This window comes from Zosterops lateralis, assembly GCF_965231275.1.
Source record: "Zosterops lateralis genome assembly, chromosome: 3".
Taxonomy (NCBI): Eukaryota; Metazoa; Chordata; class Aves; order Passeriformes; family Zosteropidae; genus Zosterops; species Zosterops lateralis.
Genome location: NC_139764.1, coordinates 13,706,108 through 13,733,949, shown reverse-complemented (window position 1 = coordinate 13,733,949; position 27,842 = coordinate 13,706,108). Strand labels below are relative to the sequence as shown.

Sequence of the window (27,842 nt, the reverse complement as noted above, 5' to 3'; positions counted from 1 at the left end):
AAAAATAATAAAGGTTTTAAAGTGCTTGAAAACAGCCTCAAGTCCAGTCATAAATAACTACAGAATTACAACCTAAATGTTTACTAAGCTGAAGGAAGAGATAAATCACATTATACCTAAATGGAATAAATATACTAATAAATAGAAGTTTTGGAGCACAGATGGCAATAGAAATAAATATCATTGCAAATCTTTTCCTTTTAAAAGCTGATTTAAAGTGAACATAAATGATGACACAATCATATTTTAAGGACAAGTGTAGGTTAAATAATTTACATGTATTAAATAGCTAAGCCTTGGCCAAAAAAAAAAAAAAAAAAAAAAAAAAAAAAAAAAAAAAAAAAGAGAGCATGGACGGACAGGACCATTTATTCTTCATGATCATTAGATATTTTTGTTGCTCTCTGTGGCAGAGTGGTATATAAAGCTTAATTATTATTCTATGTTACTTCAAAAGTTAAAACATATATATATAAAACTTAAAGAATTTTATTACTACAGTGAGATTTAGGATTTTAGGATAGGATTTAGGATACTAAAAGCACAGGCAATACGCAGTGACTTCTGCAACCACACTGGAGCAAATTATCATGGCTCTCCTTTGTGCCTTGGCAACACACAACCAAGACACAATTACGGGATCACTGCCACCTGCCAGCTGGAGGAACCAAACCACACGCTCCCACAGAATAATAAAGAATGTTAAGATTAAAAAGCAAATGAAGGTAAAATCCTAAAGGAGATCCTTAGGGATCTCTGGGTTGTGTGTTACTCCTTTGATCGATCTTACTTGTCCACAAAGATGAAGGCTCTTCTCAGCTAAAAAAAGCCCATCTAATGAAATGTCTGAATTTTTCACACAACTGAACACATTCAATGTGCAACTCGTATTAAACCTCACCTTTGGATTTATAGCTTTTTCATCTTGAAGCAAGAAAAAGAAAATAGACAAATTGTTCATACTGTCAACAACGCTAGAAACTCAGTTAAGAATTTTACTTTAAGAAGACATCTTAAGTCAGAAAAAAAATCCAAAATGTTGTTATTGGACCATGGCTAAATTCTCCCTCTCCTTTTTTAATTAAAAAAAAAAATCCAAATGATATTCTAATAAAATGATGAGAAAAGGATTTATTCAGAATCACTTAACAGTGATTTGAAGAAATAATTTTAATTATCTCTGAGAGTATATTAATCTAGAAGTTTTTCTCTTCATAAGAGACCACTTTTATAATTCTGTACATGTCCACATTTTTACTCCCATAAATATACATATTAGATTTAATTTCAGAATATTCACATGAGAGAATAGTATTTGCCAATGTACAGGTGCTTCCTAATAGTCCATATTTCAGTTTAAATAAACCTAAATGGCTTGTGTAGAGTTATCCTATGGAGTTCCTTCCCCACACTTTCTATCATTCTTAAAAATTGGAAGGCTTTGTGCCCTTAATACTTAAGATTACTTAGAACTTTGTTTCAAACTACCTAGAATTGCCCAGAATTTATCTCCTGAGGTGATACAGCTGCCAACACCTATATGCCAGGCTATGATTCCCTAAAGCTTATCACATTCTTGCTCCTTCTTTCTTAAGCTTTCCAGATTTAACAGCTGTTTAACACACAACTCCACCAATATTTACACATCAATAACTTAGCATGGCACAAACTGAGCAACATTAACCTCTGTTCTCAGCATCCCCTCTCCATACCAATTACTTCTGGCATATCAAGGTGAAGATGTAGCTCCCTAAGATCTTGGCTTAGGATGCAGAGCTGGCCTAAGAAGTTTAACTCTACCAGCTCACTCACTTTTCTATCACACCCATTAGGTGTGAGGGCAAGGCTGTTCCCACTCTTTGGTAATTACCACAGTGCCAATATATCGGGGCAAGACTGCCTTCAGCACCATCTCTATCTGTCTTCCCATATCTGAATCTACAATACACCGCATTTTTGGTTTAGGTTTATGGATCAGCTTTTCCCTGTTGTCTGGCATGCCATATCATACACAGGAAAAGGTTAATCTTCAGAGAAAATATCATCTCTTGGCCCTGTGCATTTGTTGGAGTCACACAAGCTTTCAGCTTTCTTTGAAGTTGCCTGTCATCCCAGCAAAACTGCTTTAAGTAGTTTAAATTAAATATCACTAGTATTACAGGTTGGTAGCAAGTAGAGGCAAGAAAGAGAAAAGCTTTGGGGTAGAATTTCAGGGAGAAATAGAATTATGTTTGCTCTGTAACATGTCCCTCAAATTATGATTTTAAAAACAGTTCTGCCCTCAGTTGTACAGAAATTCAATCTACTCAGTTCTGAAAGTATCTGAATTTGATCTGACACGCCACTATTGGTCCAGCAAATTTGGAAACATTTTTCATTTATTCTTGATAGTGCTTTCAATTACAGAGATACTATCATTTTGAATATTTCCTCCTATGGAGACTTCCCCCCAGGGTTTACAAAAGGAAACCTATTAAAATGTGTCCTCATCCTTTTAGCAGGGAAAAAAGACAAAAAAGACAAAAGAATAAAACAGGAAAGTCTAGAGCTCAGCACTAAATCAAAACATAGCCAAGGAGCCACACTTGCTACTGGAACAGAGGAAAATTCATGACCACAATCAACCTGAGACCAAGCTAACACGTTTTGGTGAATCAGAAGATGGAATAAAGAGGAAAAAAAAAAAAAAAAAGGAGAGTAGAAAAAATCTCAAGTAATTTCAAAATTTCTGTGTTTAGTTTCAAGACTGAGTTTAATACTTGAAGGAGAGGGAAAATGCCATGACATTCTATATGACTTTGGATTTCAACATATTAGAATCAAGTTGTTTAGCTGGTGATTTGAGACTCAAATTGTAACTGAATTTCAGTTTGCTGCTAGAAAGCATCTGTCCTGTCTAAATATCAGACCACTGACCTGATTAGAAGTTTTTTTTAAAGATTCACACTATTTAAAAGGGAGAGCATTTTAAAACATCAAAACAGTCTGTAGTGATGACTCCCTTATATGGTAAAGCAGACTCCGAGTTGGAGATGATTTGCAAATGGTATCTGTAAATATTAATGCACTTTGACATTGAATATTGCATATCATACATTTTAAGTGCCTTTTAGTGTGTGGATGTTTACAGTGAAATGATGTGCCTCTGAATATGTCTCTTCAATTCAAAGTGTGGCTTCATTAAGGAGAGTGATAACATAAAGCTTAGCAGCGTGATCATTCCTTGAGAATTACCACAAAATTGACATGCATCCTTATCATAAACTTTTAATTGGGTTTATGAGTACCAGACAGCTTCACAAGCTTCAGCTGTTCTTCATTCTCTTTTCTACAGTTTGAGCTTTCCAGTACCCAGCCCGGGTATTGACTGCTTTTAATACAGAGTCCTTTTCCCTGGGCTGGGACTTCCTTTAACAGCTTCCTTCATCAAGGAACCAGACACTAAAAAACCTTGTAAGATTCCCTCAGTCCTAAGAGCATTGCTTTCGTCAGTATTTTTTTTTTATACTGTTATTACCGACTCTGTTACCTTCTTTCATATCCCAGAATATCTAATCAGAAAATGGCTACAAAGAATTCCAAACACAACATCAGTACACAAGACTCATAAGCCTCAGTTAAAATGAAATATTGAATGATCTTAAACATTGACATGGAGAGAATAAACAATCTTATGGATGTATATTTTAAGAAAAATAAGTATATTTTTATGTTAAGAAAAATATGGATATTTCTTTTAGATTAACTGCTGCTCAAGTGGGGTAGCAGGCCTAAAGTGGCCACTACAGGTGAAATGTCTATTCTGCAGCATGGGAACAAAATCATGAAAGCTGCAAAAAATGTCTGTATAATGCATCCTTACCCATGCCTTTAATTTGGACTCTGAAACACCTCAATTTACCTAGATCAGATTCAGGGCACTTTCTTTATTCTACTTTTAATAAAAAGGTTTTCTTTGCCTTAATCTTCTGCAGAGTCTGGCAAAAACACACAGAAGACTGTGTCAAGAGACCGACAAAGTCTCGTTTTGCAATGAGCACAGGAATGTCTCATATGTGTGGAGTTACTTTGAATCTAACCCACCTATGCAGCTGTCAAGCCAGAGCACATGCTGAGGAAGAGCAGGTTGCCTTAGCAACCCCAGTCCTGTTGTAGAGACTTCAGAAAAACTGAATAATTTTATCTTTCTGAAGCACCATTGTGCCATTGTGCTTAAATACCTTACACATTAAATAGACACACATTTCCAAACTCTCCATACACACTTTGAGCTATTTTCATGCTATGGGTTATAGAAGACGCTGCTTGGGAAAGGTTTTTCATCTTCTTTCTTACTGTCTGTGACCCTTTCAGCTGTCATCTATTAAAAAAAGGTAGCACTTACTCATTGCCTTTTTTGGCAGGGTTTGTTGGAGATGAACAACTGACATCATTACAGAGTTTAAACTCCTCTTCCAGCTGTGCTGTGTATAATGATTAATCTAGCTCAGAAAACAACCAGGTACATAAAATTGATTTTAATACATGATATTGTTGGGATGTTCAGAGAAATCTATGAGAAGGAATAATGACTGCATTTGACCAGTATGATTATTGCTGTGAATGGCTTTTGGCTACACAGATTTCAGGTCTGAACTGTACATAATATGCCATTAAATTGTAATAATTGAAAGTTCTAGAGAAAGGAATCTAATGATACCCAACAGAACAATTTTAGCTCCATGAGAATATATTTAATTAACCCTTAATTATTTTCACCTTTGTGACACTGGAAACACTTCTAGGATTTGATTTACAAAATTATTATGCCATTAATAAGAGAAAGATATTATTGATATACCAAAATCCAATTTAATTACTCCCTTGATTCTTCCAGAGGTGGAGGGAAACTTGCAATTTTGTGACACTATGTCCCATTTTTAATATTGTGAAATAAAAAAATAGCTCTGAGTAGGCCAGAAATGTTGTATAATTTTTTCCATCTGATCTACAAGTACAATTATACCAATATATTTTGGCTACTTTGAAAGTTCTTTTTTTCTTTTTCTGTATCAAGTATCTCACTTAGTATTTTACTTGCTACTCTTTGTTAGAAATATTTTTATACGAAAGAGCTTCTACAGTTATTGCCAAACAACTTGCTATTATTTTTTTTTTAAAGTAGAGCTTGCAATGTATTTAAAAGAATAGAAATTCCTGAACTATTTTAGGAATGGATAGCTCATCTAACTGACCACTCCAGAATTTGTATGTCAACAAGAAAAAAAATTTTAAACTTGTTTTCAAACTGTCCAGAAAACCATGTCTGTTCACTTGCATAATTAATAGACTGATAGATGTTAGAAAAAAGCTAAAATTTGCATACTTCTAAATTTACATACCGCAAGACCCATGTAAAAGAGTGGAGAAAAAACCTAACAGAGTTGGGACAATAAAGGCTTGAAAAAATGTTGTGCAAAAAATCTGTGCATCAAGCTCCATAGTTCTTCCTGAAGCACCATGTGCTGCCATATAATATCACAGGAGCCTAACATTTCAAGGTGAAATCCATCCTGATTAGGTTTCTAATAAAAACAACAAAAAATAAGTAATCTTGGTTTACAGCCACAGGCAACATTTTCCTTGCACTTTTACAGCTTTTCTAATTCTAAACACCTCATTGTCTCTGCATTTTCAAGATGTGTGTAAAGTCCTACTTCCTTTGAATTTTATACATATTTTTCATCAGAAAATATTTGATATTTGTCATCAGAAATTCCAGATGTTCATTGTAGTGAGATAACAGAAAAGATAAGGTGAGCAAATTGAGATTTCTTCAATTAGTTCATTCCACCATCTTGGCTTGGACTGTAATTTTGTGCACAGCTCTCTTAATTTCTCATGTGTAACATGAGTCTCAGTGGCAAAATAATCATATGAAGTATTTAGACTGGTATGTTATCAGGGACAAATCTTTTTCATTCTCAGCTACTGGAGATGAAAATCAAATATGTTTTAAAGTACACTTGAGGAATTTTCTTATCCCTTTTCTTAATACTAGATTACATGTTTATTGGTAGCTAGCAACTCCAAAGTCTTAGCCAGGAATATGTAATATTATTTTGGAAAGTACTACTGAGAGTGGTTATTATGGTTAATTCAGCTTTTGGTCACTGGATTAATTAGACTTCTTTATTTTGTGTAACACAAATAGTATTAAGATAGATCTTACATTCTAGGAGTCAAAAGATCCAAAAGATGCATTATCCATAACTGTTAAATCAATTAATAAATGAGAAGAAAATCTATGTTGCAAAAGGATTTAAATCAATCCTTTATGTCATATGGACTGATAACACAAAGGGAGTATCACCCTGGTTTGCAATCCAGGAGATGAAAGACATTGTGAGATGTAAATGCTACCAAATTCTCAACATCATACATGAGTTCAGAAGATTGTAAAAATTCAGTGGCAAATAGAAGCGAAAACAATAAATACTCTTATTTTTATACACTATATAGTGTGTGTGATTTTTTTCAAATGTGTATGCACACATTGAAAACATTAAATAGTGCAAACCTCAGGATTTTTACACTTGTGAGCAATACCGAATTACCTGCCTTACATCTGGGCTATTACATATTCACTAATTACATATTCCCAAAGTATAAGTCTCCTGCCTCATACAGTGTGAGAATGTGCTCGTTTTGGTCTGAGCTCTGCAATGAAGGGCATTTATAAAGCCACCCATTTAATGCTGAATGATGATGCAATATTTAGAAGTTTTGTGGTTCAAATTGTACCTCACTATTACTTAATACACTCTCCAAACACTACAGTGAAGAGAGAATTCGATTCCTTCTCAAATTTTTATCATGTCAAATACTCTAATATTGAAATCTCTCATAAACTTTGACTAATGTATTTTTACAGTGTCTTGTTTCTAATATGCTCAGCAGCAGTCAGAAATATCCACCAATCAATGTGCTCAATATGAAATAATTAGGATATTTTTCTGGAACCATACATGTTTCAGCCCCCAATGCAGAAAGGGGATAACGAAAGCCAAGACACACTTGGAGTTTAATCTAGCAAAGACAGGTAAAATCTTAGCTGAAAGGTATATCTGTAATAAAAACAAATATCAAAAAAATCAAACATGTTTTATATGAAGCCATATTTGTAATACAGACAGAGTTCTCTGTTTAAATTAGGGCTTTTGATTTTTTTCTTCATAAAGAGTAAAAAAAAATAAAATAATGTTTTTAAAAGAGTCTTATACTCACAGTGGTTGAGAAGACTGAATTCTTAGCCAGGAGAGACTGCATAGTGAAGCACTAGCCCTTCAGAACTGAATTTTAGTGCAAGTGTTGACACAGCGTTAGTTATCACGAGTACAGCACCAATACATTATTCCTTTAAGGTAACAGACAGTGTTGAAGCTGCCCTGTAATTTGGCACAGAACACTTCTGTACTAATGCAATGTGACAATGTTATTATGTCTACTATTTTCCATGCCATAATAGCAGTATTTGTTTCCATAAACATGCCATTACACTCGTTAATATGGCTACAGTTAAAGACTGCCCGAGTAAAAACTGATGCAAACTCATGGAAAGCAGATAATCTCTTATAGATTTGTTTTGCTGTGCCAGAGTAATTTTCAACCCTATTCTTAAAAAGAAAAAAAAAGAAAAAAAAAGAAAAAAAAAAAAAAGAAAAAAAAATTAATTCCTTGGGAAGATACCTTTCACTACATAACCAGCTGTTAGATATGGTTACTATGTTCATGATGTATTTTCTCAGAGGCTGTAAGAACAGCCATTAACTATCCTTTTAGTACAGCCTCTTTATGACACCATTTGTAGGAAAAACCACTAGTGCAAGCTTTACATTAATCAGTGCAACACTTCCATCTATCACGTCTAATAAAGAGCACTGGTGCCCCGAATCTCTAAGTGTCATATCACATCAAAAGAAAAAAATTATAAACTGGATAGCATCTTGGGGTCTAAACTTGTCCTGCCACATTTATCTTCCAGCAGACTAAAAGTTCCCACCTCTGCCACCATGAAGGCTCAGGATCTACAGGCACTTCATACTCACTGGACTCACTGGATTTGCAACTTTTTAAGCTGCTGTTCCTTACTACACTTTTAAAACTATAGCCTTACACTTAGCTGATCCAGTTCATTTTCTATAGGGGTGCATTCCCTAATTTTCTCCTTCTTCCCTAGCAGACACACAGATGACACCCTTGAACTAGGAAAGAAAACAATCTGCCTCACATGGTGCTTATTGTGAGAAAAATTTAAAAAAAAAAGAACTTAATTTTCATTTCCATATATTCACCTCCAAAAATACACTGAATGGCACAGGAGTAATAATTAGCTATTATCACAAAAATTAAAGGAATAGCTTGCACAGCATATTAGTGGAATATATTATACCACTTTCCAAGAAACCATTTCTTTCATTATTTCCTCCACACTTTCTGTTTTGGAAATTTAAGACAAGAATGATACACGTGAAACGTTTGCACTGTAAAGCCCAGGAAGGATGCATGTCAGATCTTTGTGCTCTGGGGTTACTATGGGAAACACATTGAAAGTATCAGCTCAAATGCAGTAAAGTAATTTGTGCACATTTATGCAAATTGAAGACGATACGAAGCCGGGAGGAGTGGTTGATCGACCAGATGCATGTGCTGCCGTTCAGAGGGATGCTGACAAGCTGGAGAACTGCACTGACAAGAACCTCCTAAAAAAATGCCAAATCCTGCACCTGGGGAGGAATAAACCCTCACATCAGGACAAGCTGGGGCCTGCCCAGCTGGAAAGCAGCTTGGCAGAGAGGGATCTGGGAATCCTGACAGTCAACAAGTTGCACGTGGGTCAGCAATGTGCTCTTGTGGCAAAAAAAAAGACCAACACTGGTTGTTGTTGGTAAAATGTTGCAGAAAGGTTGAGAGATGTGACTCTTCCACTCTACTCAGCACTGCTGAGATGCATCTGGAGCACTGCCCCCACATACTGGGCTCCCCAGTGCAAGAACAACATGGGAACACAGGAATAAACCCAACAAGGGGCCACAAAGGCCATCAAGGGCTCTCTCCTGTGAAGAGAGGGTGAGGAAGCAGGGGATGCTCGGCCAGGAGAAGAGAAAGCTCAGTGAGGATCCATCAATATTTTGAAATACCTGATGGATGTGAGGTAAAGAAGATGGATTTTTCTTAGTGGCGCCCAGTGACAGAACAAGAGGCAATAGGCACAAACAGAAATATATGAAATATCATTTTAACTCTAGGAAAATATTTGTACTGTGAGGGTGAATGAGCACTGTGACAGGATTCCCAGAGTGGTTATGGAGCCCTCATCTTTGGAGAGGATTGCACAAACTGTGCAATCTGACTCTGAATAGAGGGGTTGGACAGGTCCCCTCCCCCTTGGCACCTTCATCACTGAAGTTTCTTCTTAGCTATGTCCCCTATGAACTCATGGAACAAAACAGAGGTGAGGTGTGATGCACTAAATCCTGGCTGAGAGTGAACCCCCCCCCCCCACCCATATCTGAAAGCCCACTCACTCCTCTCTGACTGTTGTTTTGTTCCCTCCTCCTTCATCCGTCCAGCATTTTGGCAAGAATGGCACTTTCTAAGAATGTTTTCATAGAGATACCATTACCTTGGTTGAGGTATTAAGTACTTCTAACTCATTCTGTTATTAACACTGACACTTATTTTTAAGTGGTCAGTTTTTTGGGGTTTAAGACTAAAAAGATATCTGTCCATGAGATTTTATTGTCTTAAGTATTCCATTTTATTTTCATTTTATATTCACATGTGAAGTGAGCCAAGGGCCTGCCTGAGTAGCAACACTGGGTTAAATTTGAGCTTCTGTCAACCAGTGTTGCTCCACGCACAATCTGCAATGGAAACATGCTCAGGAAGGTGCCTACATCCTTCCTGAAGGGGATGCATTTTCAGCAGCAAGCAGGTGCTATTCCAGGCCTGTTGCTAGAAAGTCTCCTCACATGAAGGAAATTTGTCTTATTTCCGTGCTACAAAGTTTAGTCTGTGGTGTGCAGCCTGTGCCACTTTTCAAAATCTGTAGTAACATTTCATCATTTTCTCTTCCCATTATGCTCTTCCCAAACACAGCAGAGAGCAGGCTTGGAGCATGCAGATGACATTGACAACATCATTTTTCCTCCTTTCCAGCACATTTACTGTTATAAAAATTCTCTCTTGTTAGATGGGCTTTGCAGATTTTTTTGGTATCTGAACTAGTCTAAGGAGCCAAAATAAAGAAGAAACCAAACGTATTATATTTGCTAGACTCGGCATTCTATTACAAAGCAATCATATCAGGGATAATTTTATATTTCATGCTTGTGATTAAAAAAAAAAAAAAGTAAATTTTTCTAGGAATAAAAAAAGTGGTTTTAGCAACCAGTTTCTAAAAGGACTCCTTTACCATCATCAGAAATGGCATATTGTGAAATATCTCAATTGTGTGCAATGTAGTCCATGATGTTGCTATATAAATGAACATTCACAGGTAAATATCTTTCTGAAATAAGCTCACCAATTTGCCAAATTCATGCATTAGCTGTCACTTGAAGAAATAATTCATATAATATTCCAGGTCCACACAACAATTAATACTAAAAGTTATAAACTAAGTTTGTCCTTTGATAGATGTTATATCTGCAACTTTCTATTAATAGGTTTTAGTTACTTCTGAAAAAACTCAAAAGATCACAAAACAGAAATAACAATATAAAAGCAAAACAAACATTTTTCTCTCGTAGTAGGTAGGGGGATGAAACCTTAAAAGTGTATGTTTAGCAATATGACTAATCATGTACATTGCTGGAAAGTGCACACTCATATACATAAAGTAAACCCAACCCTTTGCTCAAATCATTGAAAGTTTTTCATTACCACATTTCATTTCTATCATGAGAGCAACTGCAGAAAAACAGAATGAGTCCTTTCATCCTTTCCTTAGTTTTCAAACTATGGAACTTTCATGGGAATAAATTATTAGGTTTTGCATACAGTTAATTTCCTAGCCTTGTGATAAATACAATCTTTCAGATTATAAATATTCTGCTGGTTTTGGGTTTGTCCAAGATGGCATGCCTTGCTGTAGAGTGGAGAACCAGACAGAGCAAGACAGAAAAATCCAGAATAATTGACTAGGCAGTTACACAACACTTTCTATCATCAGTCATTTTTTTTCCAGATAAATGTATACAAATAGAAATAAAAATGCCTTAAAGAAATTTCATCTTCATATGGGTATAAAAATGTACATTTGGATATTACAAACGTGATAAATTAAAACCAAAAGTCAGCAGCTTACTTTTATCATTTACCATGGAACATTATGGCTCTCCCATTATTATTCCACCATCACCCCTGCATAATTCTATTTAGATCAATAAGGTTAGATTGGAATAAAAAAACATTATGAAGCTGGTGAATCAGGACCCTTATTTTTGACACATTTAAGCTTTTCCTGGAAGACCAGATGGTTGCTGTGTGTTATTCAGATGAAATTTAAAAGAACTAAAATACTCAGCATGCTTTTATTATTGGCATGTTTAGTGTGTCACCTAAAGAAACCCACAAAGGGAGACAATAAGCCTTCTCAACTGTTTCACAGTAATTATAGCCCTTATGATAGTGCTACATTAAGATAATAAAATGTAAAATGTGTTTTCAATCAGGAAAAAAAAAAAAACATTTGTAATATTTATGCAGAAAAGGGACTGCATCAAACAGGTAACCATCAGTATATTAGACTTGGAATCAAGTGTAACAGCCAGGTTCTGCCTGTGTTTGATACTGCACATTGTCCAAAGTTTAGAAAGCACATCCTTTGTTCTTACCACAAGCCTTACAGATTTTCACTGGGTTTACCACCCAGTTAAATATCTAATATTAAAACACCATAAAGCTTTATGCACTTGCTTCAAATATTTTCTTGGAGGCCTCAGGTGTTCAGAGAGACATTTTCTCATGTACTTACGGTCGTTGCATAATGGTCCACTAAAGGAGGTCATGCTGCAGTCACAACTGAATCCATCCCACTGCTGTAAGCACACGCCCTGGTTTGCACAGGAATCCTCTTGGCACGTTGTGCTGGGGCCTAATGAGAACACACAAAAAAGGACTTGCACTTCATCTTCCAAAGAAAGGTACTTCTCAGTGGGTCACATTGAGTAGTTGCCAACATCTCAAATCAAATGAGCAAAGAGTTACCAAGTCAAACGCACATGAACTCGCTGGTTTTGGAGCAGCATGTAACACTAAAAGGGGAGGGGGGGCATTACTTTAGTTGTAACTATGTCAAACACATAAGAATGCACAAAATGGAAGCAAAATTATTCCAGGTACAGTGGGAATGTTAACTTCGTTGTCAGTTATTTCATGTTGTCAGTAATCTCATGTCAGACCATTAACTGGCTAAATATTGTCTAAAAATTTTATTATTTCTTCCTGTAAATACATTTCAAACAGCAAAGCCAGATGCCACAGGAATCAAAACTCTGGGATACAAAAGATTGGATAATGAAATAGAAAAATGAAACAAGTTTTAAGAGATAATAAAATGAAGCTATGCTATTACAATTATTTTAATCCCACAAATTATTTTAAATGATTTAGATCTGAAATTCAGAGCAGTTTGGGATTCTTTGGCTGGAATGTTGAGAGGAACCGATTCACATGCTTTAGGGATCTCATGCAGGTTCCTTCTTAAAGGGGAAATGCAGAAAATCAGACTACTAATGAACGGGCATGCCAAAATGTGACATATACACGAGAAAACAACGCTACTCTATTTCTAAAGAATCATAACTAGACTACTGAAATATAAAGAAATTTCAAAAAAGATGATCAAAGCACTAAAGCAATCATTATACAAACATATTCAAGACTGAAAGCCTTTATGCAAGCAATGCTGGAAAATGAAGGTTCATTTAGCCCTTTGTTTTAGAGGTGTGGAAGGCAAAATCAGCAACGAAATAACACGCTTTAGTTCTGAAATGTACAGAGCATTTATTGCAGAAATTCAACTGTGCATTGGGGGTTTCAGTCTTGTTTTATACACACAGGGCTATCTACCTTGCAAATCAGCTTTCATCAATGCAACTTTGTCAGCAAAATAAAAAAAGCAAAATATAGTAAATGTTAGTAAGCAATATTGAAATGGCAGCAAACACAGAAAAAAACCATTCAGAATAAAGTGCATGCTGCTGTTAAAGAGAGAAAGAAATGCCATATAATGCAAACAAATTAATGCTAATAGCCATAAATCTTCAGGCAAGCCAAAATAAGAAAGCAGTAATTTGCCAGTGTTTTACTAGGAATATAATGGTTAATTGAGCTGATGACATGTAATGGAGGAAAATTAAAAGTGTGGGGTTTTTACTTCCTTGGATAGCTATGAATGCATTAATGGAGTAAATGCATGGCTGAATCCTGACTAGCCCTTTGTCATGTTCAGATAGACTGAATTCAAGAATAATTAGCACCATCATCCTCTGTGGTCTGCCTTTTTTCTAGTCCTTTCTCTGTGACTGGTGAATGAAGACTGAAATACAGACCATGAACCAGTTTACTATGAGCTCTCACACATATTTCATAGTAACTCTTGACACTATAAGGAAAAATGTGGTTCCAGGATAATAAAATTGTCCCAAATTGTTTTGGAGAAGGCATGTAAATGTCCATTTGAAACTCCCACAGATGGTCATTAATGACAGGACAGAGCTGGTCCAAAGATTACATAAATAAATTAAAAATCACACCCCAGAGAGGAATCCTTGCAACCCTTCTTTTCCATTAGACCTTCAATTATCTCAATGTGGGATTTTGTTCTGATTTGCTGGTATTTAAAAAAAAATCATATCAAATTATTTAAGTCAGTTCAGTGGCCTCTTCCTTTAAATGAGGCACAGCTCAATCTCTGAAGAAGGGCCTGAACAGTCACCAAAGTCACTGAGAGGGAAAGCAGGGTACGCTTCATCCCTGTCTTGGCAAAATTATTACTTCTTCTATTTCCTCCTGTTAGGATAACAATACTAAAAATAAATACTGCTATCACCTATAGCTGACTGCAGCAGGCAGACATTAGATAGTGTTTTCCTTTTCTTTGGAGTTCTGAGTCCAGAAGTTTAAACATTTGGGCATTACATCACCCTTTCTTGAGCAGAGGATTATAATGACAGAATCCCGTAGCTGACAAGACACAATTTTTCTCACCAGATTCTGCTACTCGGAAACTTTACAGAGCTGAAGTGAAAATATCTGTAGGTGTTTAAATGTTATATATTCATGGATTTATTTACACTTTAGTTATGCAATGTTGAATTTCCTCATCTTTGCAAAAGTAGAGCAAAAGTCACAAGGACTTGAAAGTACATAAACTGCAGGACCTTGAAGGTACATTAGGAAATGCATGTGAAAACATATTTAGAAAAAAATACAAATGCAATCTCAGTAAAAAAGCGAAGTATTTTTATTTGTATTAAATTGATTCTTAGCACTGTTGGCTTATCTATATTAGTCACTATTCTAAAATTGCCATCAAGACTAGCTTGCATATAAGCATTTCTTTTGGCAAAAGTAGGAATATTTTTCCCCAAAGAACAGAAGACAACTGTGCAATGGTGGTAAATACTATGATATTTACCATAAAAAGTTCATCCTTTCCTGTATATATACATTTATATATTGAAGAGCTAAGGTAGTTAGTAAAAATATTGTAATACACCCTTCTCTAGCACTTTTTCTTTTTTCATATTCAATTATTTAAATATTCTAATTTATTCAGTCTTCGCTGCAGACTTTTTAATTGACTGATTTTGTGATGTCCTTTACATTTGTCCTATGTGAGGGCTTGTATGAAATATATATCACAATAGGCATTATAAACTGACACATGGATGTTTCACAATATATTATAAAAACGAATTTCTTATATTGCCATCAAAAATCTTCATGTACGTTAATACTGTGATTTTTTCATATAGTTTATATATTACACAAATTAAATTTTATATACACATGTACACACAGTATATTTTTTTTATAACTGTATAAGAACTATAGTGGTATCATACTTTATTTTAAGTGGGAAAAGAGAGCACAATTGATTTGACTAGAGGAAAAACAGTGTTGACAAAATCTGGCTTTGGGGTTTGCCATTAACAATTCAAAGAGCTAGTTAACATATTTATCTTTCTAGTCCTTAGTTTCTATCTGTTCTAGTCATTGAAAATTTGTCAACAAGATGAATTCAGCCAAGTGTAAATTATGTTCCATGCTCAATGATAGAGACATCTCTCTGCCTGTGGTTGAAGCTCCAAAATGCAAACCCTCCAACTTGCCACAGCAATCCCATGGGTGACCTTGCTAGAAATGTTTAATGGACTTATGACCATCAAATTATTGAGAAACAGAAATATTTTAACTACAAAATCTAACAGATAAAATGAATTAGAAGTACATTATGGCTTTTTTTTATTATTATTATTATTTTTTTTTTTTCCTCTCCCCAGTATGTACCTGAAAGTTAGAAAATTCAATCTCAAAAATCTGATAAACAACACATCCAAGTGCCTCACTTCTCAGGACAGATTTTCCAGAATCTGATGTCTTACCACTGGACATATATCACCTGTCTTTGGGATTGAGAGTGGTGGTGACTAACACTTCTGCTCCTGTGTCCTGAGCTCTTTGGACCTGATGTCTCAGGGGACTTGCAGGTTGAGATGGAGGCAGAACTCTCATCTCTGTAAGGATGGAGACAGTCCTGGCTGGACACGGCAGCAGAGAGAGGAGCAGCTTGAGGCATGCAAGGGTTTTCTAGGAGACATCTAAAACTTCTCAAGTGACCTAAATCATCTTTTAGGTGGCAGAAATCATCTTTTTGGGCATCTGATTCAATGGTCTGCAAACAAATGAGTGACAGATGGGCCAGACATGAGGAGTTGAAGTAAACAAGTGAGATGGAAAAGATAACTTGCAAGGTTAAGCAGAAAGGTTGGAAGGGGAGATTTCATTCCACGCTGTTAGAGATTTCCTTCTGCAGGCAGAAGACTTTTGAGGAGGCAGTTCTCTGGGAGACAGGCAGCACATCTGGTTTGACCAGTTTGTTGTGTCAGGAAATTTTGGTGTTGGAAAAAACTCACTCTCTACCAAAAAAGACAATAGCTTTTTGGCCTTTATTAAATTGCTGGTAGCTTTATTAAATCCACCAGTAGCTGAGTAGCACCAGTGTTTAAAAGGTGAACTCACACACCAGGCCTGTGGCAATATTTCTTTGAAGTACAGAAAATTCATTTAGGAAATTACATAATTTCAAAAGAAGCTATGAAATGCATAATGGAATTAAGGCATACTTTGACTCTGAAGGGATGGTGCAGGGATGGAATTGCTAAAATCATTCAGAAAAGCAGAATCTAATTTTCTAAACTCAGTGGCAAACTAATACATATTTTTGCACTCTTGAAAGAAATATGCAAAATTTCCATCTTACATTTTTCTGTAGTTTTAGTGTCTGTTTCTATATACTAACAATAGAATTTATATTGGTAACTAAAAGTAGCAGGTAAAGAAGAAAAAAGTTCCACCTGTCCAAATGTACTGTAGACACAACAAGAGACAGATTTTATCCACCAGGCAGCTTTATCTCATAAAACTTGAGGAACTCCCCAGCTCTCCTTGGATTTTTACATTGTCAATTTGCATACTTAACAAACTTGATAGCAAAATCATTAAGATTCCAATTTTAAATAGATTTTATAATGTCATTTACACATTTTTCTGTCCAGAGAAGAATGGCACTTGAGAGAAGGGAGAACACATAAAATTGAACATAAACACAAAATCCAGAATTATGTGAATAAATTAGATATGCAGGGACAGAAAATGTATTCAAATTATTCCATAAACCATAGTAAAAATAACATGGGATCAAATGACAGTTGGAAAAATAGCTAGAGATTGACACCCCTGAATTAGAAATACACTTCTTCTAATTCTGTTGTAACTTAAATTTCATGGTATCCCAGATGAATCAATAAAGACATGAAATTGTGAGATAAAATATATTTTTCTGTTACTGATTTCAAATAGAAAAGTTCCTGTCAATACTAATCTAAGGGGTGAATAAAAATGCAGAAGATTGGTATTAAAAAGTTTCATAAATTAACCTTGAATTAACTAACTCAAAATGTCTGCTTTAAAACTGGAATTACTTAGCTAATGTCTCAGCATTAACTAATGCCTGAGAGTTATGAAGATATAAAGAACTTCATTGAAACCAACTGTTACTGTTGTTATCATTAATTAAAATATATAAGAGGTAAAGAAACACATGCAAAAAAAAAAAAAAAAATCTTGCCACTGGAGAAGTATGGAACCCACATTTAATACTCTGAAGTTAACTCATTTTCTCAGATCAATCTCTGTGCTTCAGGGCAGGCACACGCCTGTCTCCATAATACTAAAAACGCAGCCTTTATGTAAGAAAGGGTCAAGCAAGATCAATTAGAAGCAGGTAAAATATAGTCGCTTGATGTATGGAGTGTAAATATCAAAAAACCCCTGCAGGATTGGCACAGTACTTTCACTATGATATATATATATTTTAAAAAATTCCAAACAAACAAAACCAGCATATTTAATACCTTCACATCCTCTTTCTATTTGCCCATTGCAGAAGAGAGCATCTGAGATGAGATCAGGGAGCCGTCCGTTCAAGTCAACTGATGCAAGGCAGCCTTGGAATCCCTCCTTTGCATGCACCAGTTTGGGCAAGGATTTAAACATTTCTTTGGCCACTCCTCCAATATATAAATCACCTATTGAGGAGAAATAAATATTAGATACAAAAAAGAACCAGCAGAACCTTTGACCCACTTTCTCTTCTGGCCTTTTTGTGCTGAATTATAGATATGTCCAAAAAATATTCTTCGAAATAAATATAGAAGAAAACAAACACTGATAATGTGTATGAAACTACAGCATTGCAGGACTATATTTTTTCAAATGTAAATGTAGACTTCAAATTTCTATAGCTGATTGCTTAGAAGTACTTGGGCATGCTTTCAATGTGCCAGCTCACATGTTCAGGAAACATGCATCTATTTCAGAGAGGATTAAATCACATAATCCCCATCTAGGAACCCATCCAACACTAATGCAATTGTTCATCTTTTTGTTCAATATAATTGTTCATATAATTGTCATCAAATTTGTTCATATAATTGTTCAGTATTCAGGGAGGCTGACCACAGGCCAGGCCAGTGATGGACACAGCACAGTGAGATAAAAGGCAATAAGGGAAGCACCAAGACCCACCCAAAGTCCATGTATCCAGAATCATCTATGCAGAAGTACACCAAGAAATAAAAGGGATACATGAAAGGAGAAACTTAGAGATACCATTGTTAAACAGCAAAACGACCACCTATCCCCACTAAAACTTGTGGGAGCAAGGGGAGTTAGATGCCTTTAAAACAGCAACAGGAACACTGAGCAAATGGAATTTTGTTGCTAAAAATTTTTGTAATGACAGACACCTATAACAAACAGCTTGCTTTGATGAACCTCAGGGAACTTACTCAGGACTGAAAACCAGTGTTTTTCTCCCTTCAATTCTTAGCTCTGCAACAGACTCATTTTGAAAGGTTATAACTATAACTTTCCTCTCCAACACCAAGGGGAGGATGCTTTTTGTTTTAAAACTATTCAGACTCTACATTTCTTTCATGTGTTGGGTGTGTCTGGCAGACAGAACTGTCACCTTTCAATCCAACATAACCGTAAGAACCTCCCTAAGTGTTCCTCAAGTGTCAGGCTTCAGGTTTAACCTGGTGCTTTCCATACCTGCTACTGAGGACCTGCTGCAGAAAAGAACCTGGCTGCTGCTTGGCCAGGGAGGGGAAGCAGGCACAGCAGGGTCTCTGTTTAGGCATTAAATCCTCATTGTTACATATTTTTTTGCTAGCATAAATTTTCAGTAGTTTATCTGAATATACACTTTAATCTACATTGTGCTTTCCAGAACAACCCCCAGTCTGGCTGATTTTGGAGCCTTGGCCACAAGACCAGGTGCTCTAGTACCAAAGAGTGTTTTTGCATCGCCTCAAATGCAAAATTGTTGATTTCTTGAGTGTTTACTGAACTTTTTAGGCAGGTTTTACAGTGACAGAACACAGAATGTACTAATGCCACTACCCCATGTGGCTAGTTTTAATCTTGCTCTGATTGGTGTAAATCACAGATACACCTTTTACCGGTTCTCCTGGCATATTTTGTTTGAAAGGGACTGCAATCTAGTGCTGTTTGTAATGGTTTACAGTTTACCTGCGAGGAAATAGCCTGAAACTAATAAATGTCTGTAAGACTGAGAAAAATCTTTAGTCACTAAGTATCATCCCTAAAATTCAACTGTAGTTGAAATAGAGACAAAATGGAACATGCATAGGAAAATGCTTATTAACATATAGAATTTATAAGCAAACCAACCAAAAGTCTTAGCGGCCTTTGCAGCATCATATACTGAGACACCTCAAGCTTTATCCATTCCATGTAGATAATTTGTTAAATAAGATCTTGCTTTCCTCTAGAGATCTGAGGAACAATGTGAATCTCGCAAGCATGAGATTAAATGTAACAAATTAAAATATAGTGATCCATCTGTTCTCATAAATGGTATCTAATTCATTCACAGTAGAAAGACTCCTGCATTTTTCGATCTGAACTGAAAACAAAGTTAAAACACTTATGTCACAATAAAGGCTCTTCCTCTTTTTCTCAGATGGAACATCTAGAAAGCAAAACCTTTCTAGGTTTCCTGAAGCTTTGTCCTTCAGTCACTGCCAGCTCAGAATAGAGAGATAATTCATCTCAACTGATCCCAATAGATTTAAAAGAGAGAAATCATTCCAGAGAATAGCATTAAGAAAATCACTCCTATGATGAAAGAGTAAAACTTAACTATTGCACATGACATGTGTAACTTCTTAAAAATATACTGCCCAAGCAACCCTTTTTTTTTTTTCTGTGATTAGTTACATCTTCAAAATCACAACCTTTCAGATTGATTCCCCTGCTAATTCCTGATATCCATCTCTCAAAGCTATTGAGACTGCTATATACAGTCATGCAGTAGCTGCCAGTTATGATGAATGGCTAGCAGAAGTCCAGGTCAGTGTGCCAACATAAAAGCTGGAACTCAGAATATTTGCTCCTGAAAATATACACTGGAATATTGCCAGTTAGGTATCATATGCAGTGAAGTACAATATACTGAGTCTAAATACGCTGTATCCCTCCTGCATACTTACAGTACCTTAAGAGTGTTGATAATTAGACTGATCATTTTATACTATTAAAGATACATTTTTTTCAAAAACATGTTCTGGGTAATATTTTGTTGACGTTCAAAATAACTTTGAGTTTTGCTTTTAAAAATCAAACGTGCATATAATTCACACCTAATACACAAATGCGTATCTTATGTATTGGGCAGACATACTGACTATTAGACTTCATTTGTATAAAATATATCTAAGTATTTTTATGACTATGAGTTAATCTTCCCAGATTTAATATCAAATGTTTAATACCATATGTGTTTTGAATTTGCTGCTGCTGGCATGAAAAACACTTTCTCTCAGACACAAAATTTTGCTAAGGGATAAGCTCTGGAATTAAAACTCAGATTTTCATTTTTGCTTTAAATTTAGTTAATTTTTCTTCACTTGGTAGTTTATCTCCCATCACAAAATTTTTGCATTGTTACTTTTATTTCAGTTAATCACATGCTACTTTCATGTTCATCTCAATGACGAAGTAGTTTCCAACAAAACTCAGTTCCATTAGACTCTCAGACAAGACAGTATTGCAGAAAATATTTTTAATTAAATTTTATCTCAAACATGAAATGTCAGAGATTCAGAAAACATAAAAAGATTGTCCCTGTTCCTACTAAAAGAGATCAAGGGAATCAACACAGTGCAATACAAATTCACAGGTTTTCTCTTTCTCACAGCTGCACTACTGGAAATTTTACTCCAGAGCAAATCCTGTGTTGTGTAGCTGCCTACATGCAGGTATGAATTACACACAAGTTATTTCATTAAGTAAGGTACCACAGTTCATCAGATCCATAATACAAGGTTATGCCATTGTAAACTGGCTGGAGCCTAAATGCAACACTAATGCTACACTGCTACCCACTGAAAATGTGTAGCCATAATTTCTGGAACTAAAGTTCAGCTGTTGCCTTCCTTGTACATATTCTCTTTGAGAGTTCAGTTTGATTTTTAAATGCATTCCTGAAAAAGTGTAATTTTTCTCATAGTAATCCTGATTTTCTTTAATTTATAAAGGAAAATAGCCCATTTACATAAAAGATATGTTTTTTGTCATAGGCAAAGTTGCAGGTAGTAAAGAAGTAGGTAAGGTAATAGCATGATCCAAGATTTCCTTCTGATCACTGGAAAAGCTTCAAATAAAGCAGTTTATTTGAGGGCAGATCTCACAACCCTCTTCTTTCTTGTATTAGGAGTCAGTGCACAGATTTCTCGCTTTTTTTTTTTTTTTTTCCTGAAGTGGGAGGATTGTTTCTTTGTTTTTCTGAAGGAAAAAAAAAAAAAAAAAAAAAAAAAAAACAAAAAACCACGCTTCTTGCATGTTCTCACTTTCTCACTGGCAGGTTCAGGGGAGGCCAGACGGATCAGCAGGAAGGTAGCACTTTCACCTGCTCATGGCAGTGATGGTACTGCTCAGTTATGCCGTAAGCACTGATAAAGAAAAGGTTTTAGTGGGTTTAATTCGCATCTTTTACAGGCACTGCAGATCCTCAGTTATTTCAGCTGTGTCTTTCCTATTTACACCTATTTATCTCTTTTTTGACTTAGAGCTGATTTCTGCTTTAATAACAAGTAAATTTAACACAGAAACAAATTGCTAGCTAATAAATTAACCCGAGTTCTCAATGTATTCATTACTGGAATCACACTTATGCAAAAGCACACAGAACACCACACAACAGTGAGTCACACACAACTGTTGGTAAAACAAATGCCAAGTCCTCCTGTAATAGCTCATCTTTTTTTATCCCAAGCCTCTGCATTTCTTCAAAATAAGAACTTTGCAAATGCTAAACCAAAGAAATGTAAACCAAAGACTGAAGATGCTGTTCTATTTTCTGACTAACTAACAGAAGCTATTAAGAGTTATTATCTGGCATTAGTGACATTGCTGACAGGTCACTTCACAGACTTTTCTCCTTTTCTCCCTTCCTGAGGATTTGTACAATATATATGCTGGTGGGCAAAAACTATATATAAACTTCATTTAACATTCAAATGTAAGTAGAGAGGAAATTGTTTTCCCTGTGTTTATGATGGTAACAACTGAATAAGAATACTGCTCAGGTGTGACTGGTGCACCTAGACCCCTTCACCAAACCAGCAGCAGTTTGGTATAGGAGATTTATGACGTCAGGGAACAAGTAGTTTAGCCAGGATAGTTAGACCTCTTTACCCTCCTAAATCTGTGTGCTTGGTGTACATATCTGATGTTCATTTCTTGAACACCTGTGTTGAAAAAATATGAAAACCACTCAGTCAAATATGGTTCCATGTATGACTAAGAAAAAAAAAAAAAAAAAAAAAAAAAGAGCGGAAATACAACAGGAAGGAATTGTGGCTTAACTTCCTTATAAACCATAAAGAGAATATCTTCAGAATATTTTTATATGCCAGAAAAAAAGCATCTTCAAATCCATCATTCTCTAAAAGAGTAGACATTCTCTCCTCCAATCTCTTGTTTGGCTGCTAGTTTTAGAAGTACTTTCATCTATGCTCCTAATTTCTCTTTCATTTTGGAAGAAGTTGCTTTGTCATGCATCTAATGTCACATTGTACTAAATCACTACCATGTCTAAGAATGAGAGTTCTTCTGTGGTGTACTAGAGTGGTGTTACTCCCCAGGAACTAAATGGATAGCCCTGGCATACTGCAGTGGATTCTGAAAACACAACAGGCGTCTCCACAATTCATTTAGATGACACATGAAAATACAAAGGAACATCTGGCTGTGGTGAAGCCAAGGTGTCAGGCACACTTTTTTCTAAATATGTTATTTAAAAATGATCAAGCATAAACCAGCTTCTTCCCTCAGGCAGGCAAAGACAAAGGAGGAGTGCAAAGACTGAGAAATGCCATAGGGAAAGTCTAATCTCGAAAGAAAAAAGTGTTCACTTTATTCCAGTCCTTCCTAAAACAGATGAGCTGCTGTTACCCGATCAATGGAAATTGCTTTGTAGTATCTTAATAATTGCACTACAAAGTACATGGTGGAACTCATCCTAAGACAACCCACACAATCCCAATTCATGGTATTTTTTAAGGCAACTGAATTGTGAAAATAAGTTACTCTATGCAAGCCGAATATGCACTGACTAAAAGAACAGACACCATCCTGGTTGTGAATCGAGGGCTGTTGTCTCAAATGAAAATGTCAGATAGGCATTACGATGTCTTTGACATTCACTGAAATATGGGAGCCCATCTGCCTTTGATGGCCTTCTCACCTCTCCAGTGTACAAAATCAACAACCTTTTGCACATTTATTTTGTGCAATAGTCAGACCACAGTGGAAATTTTTCTTTCAAATTTCAGCACACACTTTAGAAAAGGAACTGGGCCTGAACAACAGATGAGTGGTCATTCTAGTGTCTCTCCTCACCTTCATCAATCCTGAGTAAACGTTTGTTCTTTGTTCCAGATCAAAAGTCTTTGGTCTTTAAAAAACACTGATGAGACGTAATTGCTCTTTTTTTCATAAACCAAGAAGCCCACTGTGATTGTAGCCTACTAATAAACTGAAGAACAGTTGACAAAGGCTTAAATGCTGCATCCACACAGCTTCTGCAGCACATACGCTCCAGCATATGGCTTTTCAAACCCCCTTTGCAGCAGAGAATATGCACTTTGCTGTGCATTCACAGGCCTGCTTGGTGCTAGAGCAAAGCATGACTGAATTTCGTCTACCACTTGCAAGGAAGGGCACTTGAGGGAAGACATGAAAATGTAAACTTAGTGTTTTATGTCCACTTACTCACTTCAAAGAGTCCATTCTGTAGCTTCAGTATTGATTTGTAGTTGATGTCTTTTGGTTTTGATGTGTTTTTTCTTTTTTTTTTTTTTTTTAGAAAAATAGTCTTTTCATATATTTTTCCTATTGGAGTGATGAATTCTATCACTTTTAGACCCTCTCTCACCTAAGGAGGGAAAGGGTGGCTAGTTTACTTGTCCAGGCTCTGCTGAGTTATCTGTCCTTTCAAATACTTCAGGCAAGAGGCTGTTTTATGATGTGACAGGTGGTGGCTTTCATCTTTCACATTCCTTATACTGATAACCAAGCAAGGCAAAAATGTTTACAGGCAAATAAAAAGAAAAAAATGAAGAAGCATTCCTAGGTTACCAAGTCACACTTTTGGGAAGGAATATAGGAACTGATCTTTTCACCCCAATTCTACACTGCTTTCAGTGTCTTGCCCAAACACCCTATTAAAAGTATCAGAGAAAAAAAAAAAGAAAAAAAAATCATCAGCACTGAAATGCTGACATTGTGATTTTTCTTCAGGCACTCTTATTGGCACATAGTACATTTTGTGGCTATTTGTCAAGAGAATTGAACTTTGATGATATTTCTTCCCTTGACTGATACTTGACTGTTCTTTTTACAACTTCATTGTAGCACTGCCCCATAGTCCACACTGACAGAAAATAATAAAAAAGTAAGGATAACTTATAGGTATCAGAAAGAATTTACAGTTGATGGGTGCACCAGGAACAGCATCTTAGAGTTTTCACTTGCCACCAATTTCCATGGCACTCCACAGTGGAGATACAGGTGCTGCTCCACCTCCAGTCTCCTGATTCCATCACACTACACGTAACAACACTGAAGACTTTCCACAGCTCCACAAATATTCTTCTGCCAAGAAACCTTCACTTATGCTCTTCTGGATGTGTTGTCCACTTCTGCGTGCACCTCTTGGTGCTCAGATTCCATTCTTATTACAAATTTTGACTCAGTTTAGTGCTCCTCAAGGATTACACAAATGTGCCTATGTTTCACAGGCAAGTAAAGATGTGTCATAGGACGTGTGAGAAACAGCAACAACACAACATCCTCAGGAGGTAAGTATTGAATAGACAAAAGGAAATATTCAAAAGTAAGTGCTCACATCTGAAGACTTCTCCAGTCTAAATCCACCATTTCCCCAACAAATCTGTTCTCAAAATTTTTTTTCCCCACAAGAAACAGTTACACCAAAACATTTAACAATTTCCTGGGAATAAAATCCTCAGATTCTCAGCCGTTCTATTTCTCTCTGCTTGTTTTCACCCCCACTAAAGACTAGATGGAGAGCACTGGCATTGAAAAAGATTAAACAGATGTAAAACCAAAGCAGTCTGCTTGTGCAATGGACTGTGAGGAAGGTTGGTGATGCATGTTAAATGGTAAATAATAAAATCTAATTGCCATATAAATGTGCGTGGCAATCCATCTCCCACATAATCAATGCTAGGCCAATTACTCTGTATGAGCAGGATGGCTGTGGTGGAGAGACAAAGCACATCAAATGTCCTTCATTTCTTTCCTGTTCTGACCACTTCTGGAGATTGTATTCACCTCAAAGATAGACAAAACCTAATGAAGCTGGCATTTGCATGACATAGTATATTTGGATCTCCCTTCCTCCTGCTATTTTTTCACTCTTTGCTTTATCAGCCAACACATGTTCTTAGCAGAGCTTGCTTTCAAAATAGTGAGGAATTCCTCTTTCCAACAGACCTACTAGACCTCAGAGATCATAATCTCCAAAACTCTTCCTTTGGCTAGTGCTACACATAAAGCTACCAAACAGCTGAGATGCTAAACATTCTCATTTAGCACATAGGCTTGCAGAGAGTAATTTTTATATGTATTACTTTTGATCAAGACAATCACATTCAGACTCAGAGGATATTCCACGAAGCTGCACTTTTGCAAAAAGGACCGCTCAGTTAAAATAGCAAGGTTAATGAGGGTTCACAGTAGCACATTTTAAAGCAAATTTAGGATGTGCTTCTTCACTCTGTGTATCTGTGGGAGGGGCTAGGATGCAGTGGATGCATATTTATACTAAATATACAGAGGTTTTGGTAAGCTTTAAGAGTATCTATGCTTCCTGTATTATTCTTAACATAACTTTTACTTGTTCCAGAAAGTCTTGAATGAAATTCCACAATTACCAGCAGTAATAATAACCTGTATGTCAAGCAGTTGTATGAATGAAGGGAAATCTATCCAGTCATATATGTATGAAAGACTGAGAATAACAGAGGAGAAGAGGCAAAAAACAAAAACCCTTCTCACCATGTACTGATCTGACAGACTATTCCATTGTTGTTGACTTCACAATGCAAGCTCTAGAATGTCTTTATTTTATCTAGAACTACTGGAATAGATTTTCAATTGTTTTACCCTATCTTATAATTCTGGCAATTTGGATTCAATTTCTGAAGGCTTAGCACTACCAAAATTATTTTCACAGCCTGGTAGACAGCATTGCTGTTTAGAAGCAGCGTGTGAAAAGTGGTAAAAGAAGGAAGATAAAGGAATTCCCATTAGACCAGATTGTCCAATGACCTATTGTTATTTACTCCTAGAACTTTGGAAGTTCCAAAGAAGAGCTCTCAGTTTTAAGTCCCTTGTTTTTTCCTCCACACGGAGTCTGTTTTTCTACACTATCAGGAAGACAACAGCTGCATTTGCCATTGTATACTCCAATAGGTCACACTGGGAAGATCTATTTGCTGTTGACAGTATTTGGAACTCTGTACTTGGAACAGAACATAATTTCTGCATGAAGAATTCACAGCCCACTGGCAAGGTCATTACATTTAGCTCACGCATGATTATTTGAGAAATTTAAGCATTAATACTTGCTCATTTGTACAATGTTTCTGTGCTTCTTAAAGCTTTGTTTCTCTAGTAATAAAAATATAAAGGATCGCTGCTGTTGATGGAGACCTTGCAATGTAGAGAAAAATCCTGTAATGAGGGAACAATAATAACTGCCTCAGTATAAAACAACAGAGAAAAATATTACATAAAATTGAAAAAATTTCAATTTCCACTGCTGAAATAGGAATTCCTTGTTATGATCAAGACTAATTTAGCTCAGTATGAATAACCTACTTTGACAGGTAAATGAAATATCAATAGATTAAGGGACTGTTACAGATCATCAATGAATATGCCAGGCTAGTAGATCTACTGATAATTTAGTTACTTGCATTCAAAGTTTGCAAGGATTAATTAATTGCCAGGCAAATCTTTATCCACACTGAAGATCTATACTTCGGTGCATTTGTAAAACCACTGAGGTGATACCAGAAATTAACATAATGTTCTTTCAGGTGCTTCAGTCTAGTCTGTTTTCACAGTATTGGACAAAACAGCAAATGAAAAGCACACATAGATAGAAGCAGCAGCCCTCTCTCAAAAAAATAAAGGAAGCCAGGGGCCAGTGAAGAGATACAGAAATAAAAGTAAAACAGACAACAAGAGATCTAGACAGGTTATTTTTATCCAAGTAGGCTGATTCTGATGTGTGCTCTAATATGAATAGCATTTTTTGAGGCCGCAGTGATATAACAGCACAGGAATAACATATGACTTACAGTGGGCTCTAAAACTGACATTTGGGAAGGCCATATGAAAGATGATGACAGTGAGACAAGTTGAAATTATGAATGTCAGTTCAAAAA

General features: G+C 35.9%; 1 protein-coding gene across 6 annotated transcripts in view; it reads right to left on the bottom strand.

Moving 5' to 3' along the window:
- The window catches only part of NRXN1 (neurexin 1), a gene marked incomplete at its 5' end in the record, with an annotated part of 479,408 nt that overhangs the window by 323,470 nt on the left and 128,096 nt on the right, over positions 1 to 27,842 (bottom strand). For all 6 annotated transcript variants that reach the window (XM_083857909.1, XM_083857912.1, XM_083857914.1 and 3 more), the window contains 2 exons: positions 12,020 to 12,139; positions 17,688 to 17,861. In XM_083857909.1, coding sequence (XP_083714035.1) covers positions 12,020 to 12,139; positions 17,688 to 17,861 — 294 coding nt within the window. The remainder of the gene's footprint in view (positions 1 to 12,019; positions 12,140 to 17,687; positions 17,862 to 27,842) is intronic.